This window comes from Pseudopodoces humilis, chromosome 5 (genome assembly GCF_049639895.1).
Source record: "Pseudopodoces humilis isolate 2021_Gansu_Grassland_sample_001 chromosome 5, ASM4963989v1, whole genome shotgun sequence".
NCBI classification, from domain to species: domain Eukaryota; kingdom Metazoa; phylum Chordata; class Aves; order Passeriformes; family Paridae; genus Pseudopodoces; species Pseudopodoces humilis.
In genome coordinates this window covers 67,455,942-67,473,972 of record NC_142204.1, presented here as the reverse complement: position 1 = coordinate 67,473,972, position 18,031 = coordinate 67,455,942, and the positions used below count along the sequence as shown (strand labels likewise).

The 18,031-nt window shown below is 40.5% G+C and overlaps 1 protein-coding gene across 13 annotated transcripts in view; it reads left to right on the top strand.

The window, feature by feature from the left end:
* CELF2 (CUGBP Elav-like family member 2) overlaps positions 1–18,031 on the top strand; it is a 541,755-nt gene that overhangs the window by 464,887 nt on the left and 58,837 nt on the right. For all 13 annotated transcript variants that reach the window (XM_088055373.1, XM_088055372.1, XM_088055374.1 and 10 more), the window contains 2 exons: positions 1,495–1,543; positions 10,126–10,260. In XM_088055373.1, the coding sequence (XP_087911499.1) occupies positions 1,495–1,543; positions 10,126–10,260 (184 nt within the window). The remainder of the gene's footprint in view (positions 1–1,494; positions 1,544–10,125; positions 10,261–18,031) is intronic.

The window sequence follows — 18,031 nt, the reverse complement described above, 5'->3', positions numbered from 1 at the left end:
AAGACATTGATTTGCAAGGCCAGGGAACATTCTGGACTTTGAGTAAATCTAAGAGAAATATTCACAGCAATATTTTATATTTTCTAAAGAATCCAGCAACTTTTTCCCTGGTGGTTAAGTTACTTCACCAAAAGCAATGCAGATGTGGGTTTCTGAGCTTTGAAAGCATGCTTGATATGAGGGCATGGATGTTCTCCCCTGCTCAGCTGTTTCTGTTTCCCAGAGTTTGTCATAACAGTCTTTTATTAAAAAAATGGAATTGCCTCTGACATTTTCAGGCAATACGCAGCTGCGCTGCACTGAAAAATGATACAAAAGTAAAAAGAGCATACATTTTTTCACCTGTTCACGTGAATTGGTAAAGAATTACTGAGGAGAGAAAAGGCAGTGGCCCTGCTGCTGCTGGAAGGTTTGTGCAGTCAAATCCCAGTAACTGTGTAGAGCCCAAGAAAGAAAATAAAAATGGGGTTTTCTTTTGCAAGCTTAAACATCTCCCATGCTGAATCTCAATGTGAGGTCAGTTCTGGAAGCTTTTGAGGAGCTGTAATAAAATTTCCCTTAACACACCACAGCGACCACAGGGCTGGATATCACCAATGTCCTGTGGAAAACTCTGATCATGAGGAGCTCAACTGCTGTGGTATTATAATTCCTGAAAGAACAAAAACACCATTTGTAGAAATTTTATTGCAGCTGTCAACAATTCAGCATGGGAGCAGTATCGTTGAGTAGAGAAAGCTGAGGACACACCAGAGTGTGCTAAGATGGGATGTTCAGCACAGAATGCTGCATACAAGGGTTGGTTTCCTTTGCAGTAAGAGGGACATGAATGGAGGAAGAGGTTGAAAAGGAAACAGGATTTGGAGTTTTTATGGAAACCAGAACTGTTACACGTGGTGTAACATTCCATTGTGGTTGAAGCTTTATGAATGAATGTGTAATGTATTCTAAAACAAGAAGATGAGATACTAAACAATTATAGGAACCTGTTTTAGGAATCAAATTCTCTTCTTCTTCAGTCCTGAAAGAATCAGCACAGTTTTTTAATTACAAGCAAAGTTCATTTGTCAAACTCAACTCCTCTGAGTATGTTTGAAATGCTTGCTAGTTCTTAAATTACTTGAAAATTACATCTTGGTTTTGGCAGTGGTTGAACTCAAGATAAAAAAAAAGTTGGTAAAACAGAAACCAAGCATGCCATAAACTAATGAGAGCTGTGACTTTAGAGGTCTTCTGAAACTAGATACAGCAAATTAAAGATTTATATGAGTCCTATGGGCCCAATGATTTTTTTTTAAACTTCCTCATTATAAAATACTCCTTTACCATTTTATTCTTTCCTATAAGCCTATAATACAGTGTTATTTTGAACTTACATAATTTCAACATGTTTAATATTAAAACGTGTCTCTTTTTAGCCCATCATTAAAAACATCACTCTTGATTTCCTATGACTGTCCAACCTGCCTTACTCTCTTTCATTTTTGTTTTTAGATGCATCATCCTATTCAGATGAAACCCGCAGACAGTGAAAAGTCAAATGGTATGTGTTAATTTATTCTTACTTAATTGCATCTTTCTCTAAACTAAAGTTAGCCAAACACTGTAAGAGTTTTTGCTTTACTCCTTTTGTGGTGAATATAATAAGCAGTTTCCCTACACATGACATGTTGGGAAGGTGCTGGGCTGCTCTGAACTCCCTTTTGTCTTCTGTTTTAAAGAAGGAAGGAAATGTCCTCAGAAAGGGTCCTCCTTGTAACTGCTGTATGTCCTGACCTATCTCACTGCATACATCCTTCCTTTGGGTTCTCCTAACAGAGGTAATGTGGGAGCACCTGAGACTGATAAGATGGAGATAAAATGTTAATGCTGGAAATTGAAAATAAGAGAAACAAAAAGGCATACTTGTGTTAACACGCTATGTAAGTACATGATTGGCCTTAAACATTTGCCAAAACTACCTGTTTACAGAAGGATGCCATTCTGTGTCTGAGCCAAATTTAGGTTTTAATCATATGCTTCATTATGAGCTGGGAAGCCCACTTTGGAGCTCTCTGTATACTTATTCCTCAAAACGATTGAAAAATGAATGCCATAAAGACAGTAATATCCATTTGGAATACTAGGGTACTGCCTAAGTGATGTATATGACATGCAAAATAGATGGTAAGCTAAATCTATTAAACATGCTAGGTTTATATATTCAGGGAAATAAGATAATCGAATGGTAGTGCAACTTGGCAGCGTGTGATTCTTTAAAAATATATACGTGTCTATTTTGCCCCTTGATTTGTTCCTGTAATTTTCTAAAATATATGTTAAAGATATCATCTGCCTTCTTAGATTGCAAGAGCTTCATTTTCCCTTAAGGCCCACATAATCAGAGCTGGTTCCTCCAACAGGCATCTTTGCACCTCATTAATTAGTAATCAGGGCAGAAGCCGTGCACTTAGAGATCTACATACCTGCAAATGTAAATTATGATTGGGCTCTAAATCTCTCCGCAAGGCTTTTTTAAGGGTTCTTTTTTTGCTAATTGTAGTGCATCCCTTTTTCAGGCTTCTCCAAGGATTATGAAGTTTGGAAGGAAATTAAAACTTCACATTATGCTAGGTTTCCCATTATGATAACTTTCCAAACAAAAGTGGCCAAGAGCACAGGAAATATGAGCCCCCACCCATTTGTGGGAGGGGTTGTTCTCTGTCAGATTGGAATCATAGAATCGTTGAATATTTTGAGCTGGAAAGGATGGATATCCATCCATGAGGGTTCTGTAAGTCTAATTCCTGGCCCTGCACAGGGCAATCCCAAAAGTCCCACCATGTTCTTAAGAGCATTGTCAAAATGCTCCTTGACCTCTGTCAGTCTGGTGCTGTGACCACTGCTCTGGGGAGCCTGTTCCAGTGCCCAGCCACCCTCTGGGTGAAGAACATTTTCCCGAAGATTTTTTAGCAGTGATTTCTTGCTGTCTTTGAGTGCTCAGAATAGAGGCCAAGGCACCTGGATGGGCAGAAGGACTGAACTTTTCAGGCCTCACTGCAGTCAAGGAGAACATTGTTGTTGGAATCCAAGCTCCAGTCCCTAGTATTTAGTGCTAGCAGTGGGCACAATTATCCTTTAGGCACAGGAACGCTGGCCTGAGCTCTCTAAACTAAGAATGGCCTCCATGAGTTCTTCTTTTAAAGACAAATTTCACCTCAGTTTCCTTGGCAAATTAGAAAAATAAGAGTCAATGGGTCAGAATTGACTCCCAGTGAGTTACTTGTTCATTGCCTGAAGTGTTTCTGAAGGAGATTGAACATATTGGAAAAAACACTGTGGGGAATTGTGCAAATTCTGTCTCTCTGCAAGTAGCGCCTGCTTGGAAAGCAGGGTAGGTTGGCTCCTGGCTGCTGCTGTTAGTCTGGGGTTATCTGCATGAAACTCCTGTCTGCACTGTGGGATTACTCTCTTATTTTCTGGCATCTATTCAAAGTATAAAAAATCACAAGGGTTTTTTCATTTTTTTTCTTTTTTCCTTGCCTTTCTTTGTATTTTTGGGGAAAAACAAATTGTCATTTTCAGGGTTCCAACTGTCAAATTAAACACCTTTTTAAATTTAGACTCCTGAAGGGTGTGGGAACTTTTGATAGGCATGTTCAAGGGGTGGTGAACTTTTTTTTTTTTTTTTAATCGACTGGAAAAATAGGAGGCAAACTAATACCACAATGATGGTAATAATGGTACAGCCCCTCAGAAAGGCAGGGTGTAGGCATGGGGTTCATGGAATGGGTGACAGTTTGTGAGCAGCGTGGAGACCAAGAAAGGGAAAAAACAGCAGCATGGGGGATGTGGAGGTTTGTTTGGCACATGTTTCCTGTATGCTCCAGGCTATCCATCTGAGGAGGTATATTATCCATGCCAACTGTAAACTGTAAACTGTACCTCTTCAAGCAGATTGGCAAGTTCAAAAGGGAAAAGAAAAAAGACATGCCAAGGCATCTTGGTTTTCATGATCCGTGGTGGTTGAGCTTTTGAGAAATACTCAAATCTCTTTGATTTCTGAGTCATGGGAGGATACTGGTGAATTTTATGGGTAGAGTGGTGTTTCTCAGTTTGCAAACAGGTTAAAGAAATTTTCTTGGTCAAAAATTTGTTGTGAAAATATGTGTAGGACAAGTTGAATACTGTACAATTCTTCTGAGCTTGTACATGTTTATGAAGGATTGATAGACCTGTTCAAGTTCCATCAGGAGGAAGGAATGGTACTCTCAATCAACTTACAGAAGTTTTCAAAGAACGATATTTGCTGTGTGATTAAATGCCTGCCCCCCATATTGAATCCCTTGTGAAAAAGCTTTGAATGAGCATCCAAGCCAGAGACTACCAGGATGAAATGCTCCTCCTTTTCCATCACTGTTCCTGCTCTTAGATGTCTGCATCACCTGAGGAATCTTGTCCCTTGACACCAAGCTCACCCCATGGAAACTGGGAGATGGGTATGGAAAGGACACCTCCAGCACACCTGGACCAGGTTGCTCAGAGCATCTCCTGGCCATGAACATTTCCAGGGCTGGGGCATCCACAGCTCCTCTGGGAAGTCTGTTCCAGTGGTTCCTTCCCTGCCTACAATGTGTCTAAGACGTTTCTCTGGTCATGCAGATGAAGCAAATCTTGATCTCTTCCACCAAGCTTTTAGCACCTAGAATTGATGGGGCAAGAGTTGCCCTCAGATTTAATTAATTTGTCTACCCAGGGGGATTCTGAAAAGTTCTGTTGAAAAACATAACATCTCTTGAAGATTTGCAGATCATGAATTTTGTGGTGTGTCCTGGTCTGATCACCTTTCTGCAGGTTGTTTTAACCTGTCTAGAAAGTTTTGGTTAAGGATTTTCTGCCAAAAAAGCATGTTTCAACTTTGAAGGCTCCGCCATTACTAGATTCATCACTCACAGTATTTATCCTTTTAAGGACATTTTCCCTTATTCAAACAAAGGGGGTTCCTCCAGTCTAATGCTGAAGAACTTACACACACCTGCTTGACTCTAAGTTGTCTCTGGCAATTAACATCCCACAATTTGCAAATGCTTGAATGTCTTGGATCTGCATTTGAGCACAGTCAGTACTTTCAGGCACATATCCTGCAGACAGTATGTTCTTAAATGGATCAAAACATCACTGCTCAGGGAAAATGACAAAATTCTCTATTTAAAAAAATTAAAGTAGGGAGGAGGGTAGCTGAGTAATCTTACAATTTATTTTCATTGATTTTATTAGTGGAAAATTAAAAAAATTAATTTTGAAATTCTAAGTAGCACAACTTTTCCGATTTGGAGGTAGTAATTAGATGCCATATGTTAGCACTAACACATAGAAAACTTGATAATTAATGCAGGCAGCTCCGGATTCAGGTGTGACTTTGACAGATTGTATGCAAGGGGTTTTCACAGGCTTACAGCTAGGGATAAAAAGTCTGATTTCACCTCTTCCCTTCTATGTGGGAGTAAAAAAACCAAAACAAAAAACTCTCCACACCATTTATACAAAATTAACTATTTATCTATTTGCTCAAAAAAGAAAGCATCTTCTGGGAAGAGAATGCACTCTTTCTGGCTGGACTCCTCAGAAATGTACAATAAAGGGTTATAATTTTGATCTTTCAGAATTTTGGGGGTTTAGAAGAATGAAAAGTTATGTTGAATCTTCAGGGAGATTTCCCACAATTATTACAGGGTTTAATTCTTTTGTAGCATTCAGAAAATAATCTCTACTCCTTTATCCTCCTGGGTTAGTGCAAGCAATCTAATACAGCCTGAAAGAAATGCTCATTACTGAAGCAAATAGAGTAAAGCTAAAAAATTAGACCCTTCAGGATGTTATTCTGCACGCTGGATGTAGTGCTCTCAGAAGACAGGAGGCTCAGTTTGAAAAGTTTCCCCCCCCAGCAGAGAAAGACTTCATCTCAGATAACCCTTGATGGCTAAGGCAGAGTTGTGGGTTCAAACACGATGCCCAGGCATGCATGCTGGTGATGGCAATGCTAGCCTTCACAGGGTTACAAGAGCAACTCACCTCATTTTAAAACAGATGTCTGTAACTCTCCATGCAGTGTTCCTGCATTCTGGCAAACCCCACCCCAAATCCAGCAGGCTTAGCACTGGATGTGTCACTCGAGCTGCCCTGGCAGCACAGCCAACCTGTGTTTGTAATGTGTTGGGATGGATTAAAGGTGAACCCTATAATGTGTTAATCAAGAAACTGTGAGGTTTCACACTTTCCTTCCTATAAATAGAACTTCAGGCCTTGTTTACTGTGACCTTCTGGCTGCTTCTGCTCCATCAAGGAGGGGCACTCAGCCCCCCCATCCTAAGTGCTGCTTCCAAACAGTTGTATCTACTTCATTCCCCTAAAGTAGTGTAAAATAGTCAGAAAGTTCAACTAAGCCCATGAACAAGGTGCAGAAATAATGATGTCAAACACATGCTAAAAAAGTTTTGATTTTTCTGGATTTTGAATTGTTGAAACCTCCCCCAAGGGTGGGAGAGAGAGTTATCAAGCAGCAGTGAAATGCTTTTGAGATACGTGCACACAGGTGATAGCCCTTGCACACTGTTTGTTATCCTTCCTCCAGCCTTCTTTGCCTGCTCTCATTGCCCAAAGCACTTGCAGCTCCCAAGCTTTGTCCAGTCCCGCAGAGCTCATTTATTCCTCCTGTCCCTGCAGCTGGAGCTCAGGACATATAGATGTTATCATGATGCCCAGGATCTGGGAGTTGGCTGGAAGGTAACAGCATCTGTCAATCTACTCAGTCAATGTAAAAAAATCTGTAATCTACTGTCAGTAGCAGGGGAGAGACTCCCATGACAAAGGCCATCCCACTTGGCTGGGAGAGGTGATATGTGTCACTCTTTGAAGGAGCCAATCTCTTGGCATTGCCAACAGCCAGTTGAGCTAAGACCAAACCTGTAGGCCACTGAAGTTAGGCCAGATGGGTTTAGGCTGCCATCCTTTCCCTAAGCAGCAGCACCCATCCCAGCCTCAGTGCTTTGCTGGCTCATGTGTGTTTAATGCTAGGCTCCTCATTTTACAGCCCATGGGAGAAATCCAGCACACACAGGGAAATCTGCAGGCTTGGCAGATCCAGAGGGAAGTTTGCTAACCTCTAAATACGTTTCACCCACACTTCTTGCACTCTGTTATCTGATTCTCAAACCTTGCCTGTGTGGCTGGTAAGAATTCATTTTAGAAAGAAAGAAGTGGCTGACCAAAAATGCAGAAATAACTCCTGAAAATCATTCTTATCGAGGTGGAAAAGTATTCCTTTCTCTGTGTGGGAATATATTGTTAAAAACTCTTTCAGCCTAATAATATCAGATGTTCTATCAGATGGAGTGAAAACATGTCATTTTGATCTTGACAATTGTCACTTTAAATGTTTTTTATGCTGGGCCCCTAGCCAGAAAAAGAATACCAATTTTCTTAAGCTTCAACACTGATCAGCACTGACTAATGGCGCTGAATGCAGAGCACATCATCATATCAATATGTTTTCTGTACTCTGAGCATTCTTCATGAAATCTGCATTTTTTAGATGTACAGTACACAGGAGCTGGATGTTTAATTTACTATAAAATCACCCTCAAGCTGCAAACCTGCAAATCATGTTAGTTAAATGGCATATTTATAGGTTTACTCTCAAAACCGAAGGAGGCCGATGGGGAGTTTGTCACCTGCTACTCTTTGGAAAATTAAAACAAAGCCTTCTGTTCACATCTCATTTCTTTTGAGTCTCCATGTGAATCTTTTTGGTTTGAGGCTTTGTCCTGGCACCAAAGCAGGACCCAAGGAACCTCCTCTGGGATGCTATGGCAGGCATTTGTCCAACTCAGCAAGTAGCTATTTTTAAAGGGCTGGACCTATTCTACCCCTACCTTAGGGTAGACCTGCACACTATTTCAAGCCTAAGATCAACCCAAATTTAAACTGGCTGGTGCTAGCTGACACAGAGACACTAAATAAGAGGTTCATAATACAGAGCAGAAAACAATGCTTGAAAATGTTCTTGGCACCAAGGCTTCACCCAGCCTGAGTCTGTGGTGTGGAGAAATCCAGACCTGGCAGCCCAGCGGGGTGCCTTTCTCAAAAACTGTCCTGCACTATGGCCATAGTCTGTAGCTGTTGTCGAGAGGACAGGCTGGTCAGGGGACTTCCTCAAAAAGGTTGCTCATGGCAATATAGGAATTGTCTGCAGCCAGGTTACAGGCATCCTTCCACCAGCAGAAGTGGCTGCCTGCACTCCTCTTGTAGCTGTGAGCCAGGCAATTCAGCTTTTCCACCCTTAAAATAATAATTAGCAGCATCAAGGTCAGCTATATATTATGAATCAGATGTAAAGTTTCATAATAAGACATATATATATATATATATTTATGTATACATAAATATCTCAACTTGCAGGTCTTATTTGCAATCACGCATATTCAGCTCCTGATCTGTATATAACTGTCTCATCCCATGCATTCATCATTTCTTAACCCTTTCTGGAGGGTTCACCTGCATGTGGAACCGCAATATAAAGTGTGAATGAAAATGTTCAGTCTTGAGGAATCTCTGCTGAAGAAAACATCTTCCCCTGGGTGTTAAATTCACACCAATTTTCTTGCAAGCTTGTAGAGTGAGAAGTTGGAATTGCAGGGGCTGGCCACTGTTTTGGGTTCTGAAAAATGCATGGGTTTGGTGCTTGCTTGTATAAAAGCTACAAATACTTTTTAAAGTCAGCGATTTAAGGAGAAAATTACTTCAAACGCTTCTTGTGATCAATAAACATGAACCTCGTCTTGTTATTCTTGAAATTATTAAATGCACTGAAAGTGTTGATGTATAACACAAATAAAATCGTAGAAAAAATGGACACAGTTCCTTCTTCTTCGGCTGCAATTTTTTCCCTGTGACAAACTCGTTCTAATACAGGAGACAGAGTTAGAGAGCAAGGGAGGATTCATTATTTTTTTTTGTAAGCCCAGAAATGAAAATACTTCATTACAAAAATAATTTGCACAATAATAGAAATAAGTAAGTGCAGTGCAGACTCTCTGGAGAAAAGCTTTCCTTCCCTCTTTGCTTCCCCACAAACCCTGACAGTCTGCTCATTAACAGGGAATTGGATTTACATGCCATTTCCAGAGAAGAAGAAAGCACTGGTGTATGTACTGTATAATAAGCACTTAGATTTTTGGTTTAATATAGATGGGTGGGTGCATTAACATTTTTAAGTTTTTCCAGAGTGCATTAAGTTTTGATGACCTCTTTCATTTTTGACAAGAGTCCCCAGCTTTGAGTTTGATTTAGGACTGTGTGCATCCTGCTGCAGCAGTCCAGCTTGTGTTGGTGACAGTTCAAGCAGGAAATATTCTACCAAATATTCAGGTAAAACACATTTTCCGTGGGTTTTTTTTTTGCAAACTCAGCATCATTACGCATCAAAGGGTGTTCAAGTGATGTCCTGAAATATGTCTTGTGTCTTCCTGAAGGGAAGAGGGCTGTGACACTGAAAAAAAAAAAAAAAAAAAAAAGAAAAATTTAATGCATTCTTTCTCCAGAGCAGTCATTGCATATCTGCCTTTTCAGTGCCATGCATTAAGTTGGCTGAAATTGAAAGCTCAGACAGGAGCTGCTCTCAAAACATTTCTCAGGAATATTTTTCATTAGCTTGTATCATTACGTGCACAATCTCTTCTTCACCCTCACCCCATCATGATGTCTTTCACATACGAGGGGGTTGAGGGAATTTATCTGAATTAGAACCTATGCAAACGATTAAAAGCGTCTCTAACACAGGATACTTTCCTTTTAGAAGCTGTGAAGGGGAGGTGTATGCAGAGTGACTAAGACAGCCAATTAATGTTATATAAACAGCAAGCGCCACTAGAAAAAGGAGAGAGAGAGAGGAAAAAAAAAAGTAGATATTTAGGGTGGGAGAGAAAGGGGGGAAGGGAGGTTGTAAGTATAAAGTGTTTGCCTTAGGACTTGTCTTCAGTTACAGAGCCAGACTCACATGACTGGAGCTTGGTTTGATGTGGTAATGAAGCATTGATCACAGGAAAAAGATGAAATGGCCTTTGCTCATTCATTATTTTTATCTTCTAGCTGTGGAAGACAGAAAATTGTTCATAGGAATGGTTTCGAAGAAGTGTAATGAGAATGATATCAGGGTGATGTTTTCTCCGTTCGGCCAGATAGAAGAATGCCGAATCCTTCGGGGACCAGATGGGCTGAGCCGAGGTGAGTGTGCAGTCTGTAAAGTCTCTTTCCTTAAGTGCTAATTGGGAGCTTTATGTCACAGCCAAGGTAGGCAGAGCTACTGTCTGCAGCGAGAGGTTACGCTGTAATACGTCCCACGTGATGAAGGCATCCACATGAACTTTTCACAGTGACTGAAATTATCACCTTTTATTTCCAGTGTCAGAAAGGTCTCGGTGCCAACATATTAACTTGTGTTATCACCCTGTTTGTCAGCTGGAAAGGTTCCTTTGCACCCTGAGAAAACACCCTCAGTTTTCTGCTCTCACAAAATCAAAGTTGCTCCCCTGACCCCATTTCTGCTTTGTAGCACAAGGCCAATAAATAAATAAAAGGACAGGACTGTAAATGACTGCTTGAAGGCATGAGGGGTGATGGGAACTGGCCCCTGTAGGAATCTCCTCCATTCCTGTGTTTTCTTTAACTATATGCAAAACATAGGTCTGCTGTAACTGAGAAACAAAGAGGTTACCTGAGAGCTTTGCCTGGACTAAAGTTTATAAAAAGAGTTTTAAATCTTGTGCCTCTACCACATCCCAAAATCCAGGGCAGAGGTGTTAAGCATCACCATCAAGAGTGGTCAAGTGGCCATCCTGAACTTGGAAATTAAATGCTGCACAGATTTCAATAGCCAGTGATCCCTTTTGAGTGCAAACGTAGCTTTTAGGGAAAGGCCTTCTGAAAAGCAATTGAAAACAAAAATAAATGTATATTGATGACACAGACTGCATATTAATTCCATGGTATATGGACCTGAATTTATTCTCAGAGCATGAACCGTCTCAAAACATCAGTGCCAGGACTTGGTGAATGGAAAAGGAAATAGGGATAGTCCCATCTCTCAGTGCAGGATTATGCTGTTGTACCTGCCACAGCCATTTAATGGCACAGGGAGTAAAATAATTTTAATTGTGGAGCTGTGAAAAATATCACATCTATAGAGAAACAAATACATAGAAAGTACACAGTTTATGCATTTTATTACATTTTCAAAACGCACAGAAAAAGGTAATAGCACCCACTTTGCATAGATGTGGGTATAGATTTGGATTTTCTTTTCTTTACTCTTGGATCTACTTGTTTCTTGTAGGCAATAGCATCCACAAATTTTGTGCAACAATTTGTGCATGGGATTTTTTTGTTTTGTGGGTGGTCCAGTTTCTATATAACACCTATAAATTTCAGCAAAGGACATGCAGGTATTCCTATATATCATGGCACTGCTTGAAAGCACGTACTACTTCTGAACAATAAGGACTTTTTGAAAAGGCGCTCTGACTATAAATAGGGAGCCCGAAGAAAATTATGCCAGTAGATTTATGCTTTGTGATCCCCAAATTTTTGGGGCTGGGGATGCAGCAGTCCCTTCAGGCAACGAGAGCCTCATGATGATGATGGCATTTGCCTTGGGGAAGATTAGGGCACAGGTCTAAAGTTGGCTCCTTCAGCTCAGTAAGGAATGTTTACTGATAGAGTTGAGTGCTGCCATTATCTTTCTAGACCCAACACTGAGGCAAAATAAGTATTTCTGATTTTCACTGATTTCATTGTGTGAGCAGCACAAGGAAGGGATGATGGAAGACACAAGTGGGAAAGGAGCTAATTAACTGCTGAAATAACAAGATCTGCACATCAGATGTTTTGAGCCCCAAAAAAAGATTTAATTGACTTGTCAGCATCACCCAACAAAGAAATGGATCTTTCCTGGCATCCATAAAAATCCCCCTGCACACTTGCTTTAATTCAACAGACTGGGTATAGTAGGAGCATAGAAAAGCTAATTATGAAATCCAACAGAGTAAGTGAGATTGGTGGGGTAGTTTTGTTCTGCTGCGAACAGCAATCTCACGACAATCAGGAGCTGAGATTCCCAAGCCACATCTCCAGTGTATCAGGCAGGGCAGTGTTTTGTGCTGGCCAGCACAGCTGTAGAGTTAATGTGCTGTTTTCTCCTGCTGGAGACAGAAGATCTCAGTCCAGGTAGGTCACACACCAGTAACCACAGCAGAGCTGCATCCTCTGTGCCACTTGGGTTCATTTCGGTCACAATCACGACTGATATTCTATCATGCCCTCATGCCTCATGCCTTGTTAAACTTGAATTGCTTTCTACACACCCATGTTCACACTTCAAAATGGGTTCAGCTGCACCAACCAGGTTTTCAGGCAGATTTTTATCAGCTTCACAAAACCACCATTCCATGAGAGAAGGCAAAGTGTTGGGAAAATGGTTGGTATTGCAGTTGAAATGAAAAGTGCTGAGGGACATCTGCAGAGGAGGGAGCTTGACTGAAAAAGCACAAGGTGAAAAACTGTTTCTGGAGGGAGGATTTATACTGTTACATCTTTGTAAAGAGTTCCAATCCTTAATCAGTTTTAATTCATGTTACCATTTCCAAGATGTTAATTCCCTTTGCCACAAACATTATTTGTTTTCTCAGTACCCGTCCAGATGTGCTTCCCTCCTAAACACAGAGGGGTGAATGAAAAATAGTCAGTGTCTGAGGAAAACACTGACCATGCCAGAGCCTTTGGGAGCTCAGTTCAGTGCTCACAGCAGTGAGATGGAAATGTGGTCCAGTAAACTCTGTTTGGTATCCCTTTTCAATTGCATAACAAGTACCCCTCATGGTATCTCAGATGAAAAAAGCTTGAACAGTATCTTCTTTGGTATTTATGCCAGCTTTCGAGCTTTCTTAAAGGGTTCAGGCAAATAATCTGTATTACCAGCAGATAGTTGCAAGGAATAGCTCCAGGTTACACTGCTCAGTAGAACAGTTTTGGTTTGGACTGGGTTTGGGTTTGGGTTTTTTTACTTAGTAAAGACTAAAAAGGTTTCAGTCGACTTTGATTTTAGGCCATGTCTATACTACACCAGCAACTTTACCACTGGGAGGGTAACAGTCCGCTGTCAACTCATAGCAGGATTTAGGGTTGTATTGTACCACATGGGCTCCAGTAGCAAGGAGGAATCTCCTCCTGTGACATCAAGGGAAAAGGTAACACTTTGTGATGAGTGTGATATAAGTGCTGAGATAAAGGGAGAGGGGGAGAGAGATGGAACTTGCTGTTTCTATTGCAGTTCCTAACTAAGAGTTGACAGAACTTTACTAAAGTCACACCCATTGCTGTCACCACTGGTAATGGACCATCACCTCTTCCACTCCAAATTCCTATTGTCAGTTGTTTGAAACTCAGCTCTAAAATGAGACTAAAGTAATGATACAGAGCTCCAGTGGTGGAGCAGTGTATTTTAAGGAAACTGAGATTTTGTTTTTTAGCTTGAGTCATGTTTTCCCCCATTGTTACTCATTCCTGCATCTAAGAAACAACCATTGTTTATACCTGTAACTTGGTATATTTCGATCAGCAGCAAGAAGAGGCAGCAGCCAAAAGGCATCACCTTCCAAAGGCTCTGGGATAGTCCCTGTGAAATTAGATGTCTAGCAGCGAGTAATTCCTAGCTGTGAAAGGTATTAAAAAATAAAAATACTCTGTTGGCTGTAGAGATAAAGAATCCAGGGACCCAGCAGCCACAGAGGCTGGCCGCCTCTTGAGCAGGGTACATGGGACTATCTAAAGAAGCTTGCCACTGCCTGTACGATATTCATTATTCAGAGAGAAAGATTCAGCCTGCAGGGTTGTTTAATCCATCACTTTTTCTGACGACCTAAGTATGCTTTACAAAAATTCATGATTGTGATATCATGTGCTAAGCTTCATTATCATCAAAAAAGTAGAAGTGAACTGCCTCAGATGATTAAGATTTTTAAATCACTTATTGTAAACGGCTTAAGGAAACTTTCAGACCTCCTGACTCCCAGCACTATGTAATGTCTACATGACCACAGATGCCAACACAGCCAGCAAGGCAATAAGAGCTGGAGTGTGTAAAAATAGCCAGAAATACCCAAGTTAGATTTGCAGCTGTGTAGCTGTGCCACTGATGTGCTGTATTGACCATTGGTGAGTTGGCTGCTCATCACCTCTGTTATCCTGTTGATTAAAATAAGGGTAGCAATGCTCCTCTGCCTTTGGTAAGTGATTTTTTTTAGATCAGTGGATCAATATCTCTGTATCACTCTAGGAATTATTACCATCCGTAATGATGATAAAAAAATCCTCTTATCCTTATCACAGAAGCACCACATAGCAAATTATTCTGCTGTATTGCTAAGTGCAGTTTTATATGTCAGATACCAGAAAGAAGTCAACTGGGTTAATAGCATGCACTGAAAAAACCTGCTAATAACATGTAGAGAGAGTTGGATATACCATGAAAACTGTGCAAAAGCTCAAAATGCATTTTTCTACATCTTCTAGGCTCCTAATTGTATGATTTTTTAACAAAACATCACCAGGCACATGGGACAAGTGAACATTTCTGCAGACATTGATTACAACAATTGTTTTTCCCATTCTTTCTTTGCTTTAAGAGCAAGTTAGAAATGGAATAGAGAGTTACACCATGGTGAGGCAATTTAATTTCTTGAAAATACATTCAGAACTTTCAGATTCAAGGGTTTTCTTTATGAATTAGTAAAAGAAAATTAATATTTGCATCACAATTAATTGCAGGGGAGGATAGGTGAGGAGACTTTTATGCTGGGGTTTTCTTTCTTCTGGATATTTACTGCTCCTTTCTAAGCTAAAGTAACACAAAGTGCCAGCTGTGGGAACACCCTAGATTAGGGGTCACGTTCTGAATTGTGTATCAGTCAGTGATGGGAAGCAAGGAGAGTGGAAGCACTGTGTTTACAATAGCTCTTCAGAAGCACTTCCATGCCTTATTCCTTTTGCTGCAATGTGGTAACATTTTCATTTTTTCCAATCATTATGGCACATTTAATTTTGTTTTCCTTTGCTGAAACTCTTTTGCAGCTGGGAGGGAAGAAACACATCCAACTGACCAATGTCTCTGCTGGCCTTTGGCCAGTAACTACATCTCAGATTTCCATTACTGCAATTTTGCAGCAATACCTCCCAAGAGGCAATCCTGAAATGAAATAATTTGCAAGAGGCTTTATTCCAACAAGAGGATCATCGAGGCACAGTTAGAGAATATGGTCTTTGGTACCCATTTAATTCTGGGTTTGTGTAAATTCCACTTACTGAAGTCTGTACTTTGCAGGGTGGGTAATTGAATGTCCAATTAGAAATGCTTCAAGGGAACCATGAACTTCAGGGAATTCAAAATCTACAACTGTCATCCAGTCAATAGTCAAGTCAGCAGAGCTGAAGAGCTGAGACATGGTTACAGGATGTGCCTTTTGTTACCTTTATGTGCCTGATATGCATAAACTGAAGAGCTTCGCTGTGGATTTTTCAAATTATTTTCTTTAGACTGGATTGTTGCACTTGGTCTCAGACCTGTCATTGTGTGTGTTAGATAATACTTAACAACCAAATATCACTACAGGAAACAATTTGATGTACAATTTAGTTTGTAGATAAAATGTATTTTAGCCAACAAGACAGATTTTTGTGTGATGTCTTCATTAGAAGGCTGTTTTCCAGGATGTTCCTTCCTTCAGACTGGGCTGTATTAGCACAGGAAAGAAAAAGGAAAAGTCTACTTTGCAATCTCAGCTAGAAACATTTTAACCCAACTAGAGCTTATTTTTATCACACTTCAATTTCCATAGCTTTTTATTCAAGCCTTATCTTTTCTTTAAATAGAAGCTTTCATCTCAGAGGATCCCAACTACTCCTTGCAGGAGTATTTGGCAGCTTTTCACTTTTGTTTCTTCACAGAAATTGAAGAAAAACTTGTTTACAGTGTTCTGGGAAGCTGTGGTGCAACCATTACATTACCAGCTGTGCAGCCACCACTCACAGCACTGCAATTGCTTGGGTGACTTTGAAAATCCCTGAAGTCGTCTTCTGTGTTAAAACCACGTTTTCAGACTTCCAAACAATGTCTCTGCATTTTGCATCTCCCTTTGGCTTCACTTGCATACCTCTGGTAGACCATGCTGGTTTCATGAGAGAGGTTTCTTGTGTAGGTATGAACCTTACCTGAGGCTTCCATACATAAAAATGTTCTACTTCACTTGTAGCTCATAGGTGTTGATGTTGTGTTAGACTGTTGCAAGAACTGCTGACTGAATGTTTCTCAACAGTCTAGGAAAGCCTGAGATGAGAAGAATCACATTAAGCAGGAGCTGAAATGGGGCAGAGCTGAGCTTTTTTTAAATAGTTCAAGTATTCAGTCACTCAAGCAGCAAGCCCTAGGTTTGGGATGGCCAGGGTTAAGGAGGTGGCCTATCAAATTTCATAGATTTTTCAAAAATCTCTTTGAGTTTGTAGTGGGAGAGGGGTCAGGGGCAACCCTGTGAGTTTAGATGTTCTCTCAGACAATGTGGAAGATGTGATAATGTGCTCCAAAATTTCTCCCATGCCAGTGCTGGGTACCTTACTCCAGTTCTGCCTGCAGAAGGAAATTACTTCCAGCAGCCTTTCCCCAGTCACTCATTTATCTGCTGTAGGGGGTAAGAAGGCAGCCTTGGAGAAGCAGCTAAAATTCTTAGATCTTCTTTCTCCCTCCTTCTTTCTTTCTGTCAGTGATCCCTGACATTTTGAAACCAGAGCTGATAAATAAGTGTGAGTTGTCTTGCAGGTTGGCTGTTTGTACAAAACATTCTATTTTTTGTGTAGCTAGGTTGCTGGTTATATAAAATGAAGTTATTTCAAGGTATTAGCTATAGAAATATCCCACTCTCCATATTTTCCCTCCCAGAAAACTACACAGCTCCAGTAAGAAGGGAATAATTGAATATCAGGACTTGGTGGGGTAGAACAGAAATAGTTTGCTTGTAGCTATAGGTGTGGAGGACCTCGGTCTGTGGCACGCCAATCAATGCCATGTTTCATAGGATGAGGTAAGAGGCCACAAAAATCTTTCTTGTTTCCTTGCACTACGAGGCATGAAATCTGATTAGTCCTGTCCTCTTATAATTGTGATTTACGGTCCTAAAGCTGGAGGTGCATTCCCAAAAGACCACCTGCACTCATGTGATACAGGGAGTGAGAGTGTGCTGGAAAGGGTTTCCCCAACCCTTCAGAAACATAAAGAATTGAAATCCAGTGTCCTTGGACAGCAACTTCTGATTAAATTCTAGGTGCCCAACTAAATTATCCTCCTCGAGTGCATATGTGTCCCATAGACAAAAACCAAGGTCCTGCCATTGGCCATGGCAGTAAATACCAGCATTATAGAAGAACAGCTTTTCTGAACATCTGAATTATAAATGCAAAGTGATTGAGTTAAACAGACCAAATCCTATGACATCGGCTTAGCTCCCCTCTGGCGTGGCAGTCTGGTCATGAAGGAAAGGACTCCATAGTTCACACATAATCAAATATATAGGATCCCATATTCCACACATAATAAAATATATGTGCACGCATATTAAATATACAAATGTGTGTGAGTGGCCAGGTTTGGTAGCTGAAAAAAATAACCCTTGAATGTGAATACACATGGCAATGTCTGGAAGGATGGTTGAATTAGCAAATGTTTAATTGGGACACTTAATGGCAACTTTTTAAAGTCTGGGGTTTCAAATAATTTAGAAATAACATTTTCTACTGAATTTTTGCCATGTTATTGAGGTAAATTGGGAATTTACTGGGGGAATGGCCACTGTCCATTGGTGGGAAATGGCCTGCTGAATGGAGATAACAAGGGGACTTAACCTTGTAGCCTCTGGCTGGCAAACCCTAATTAAAATGCAGCCCCATCCTCTCTGTG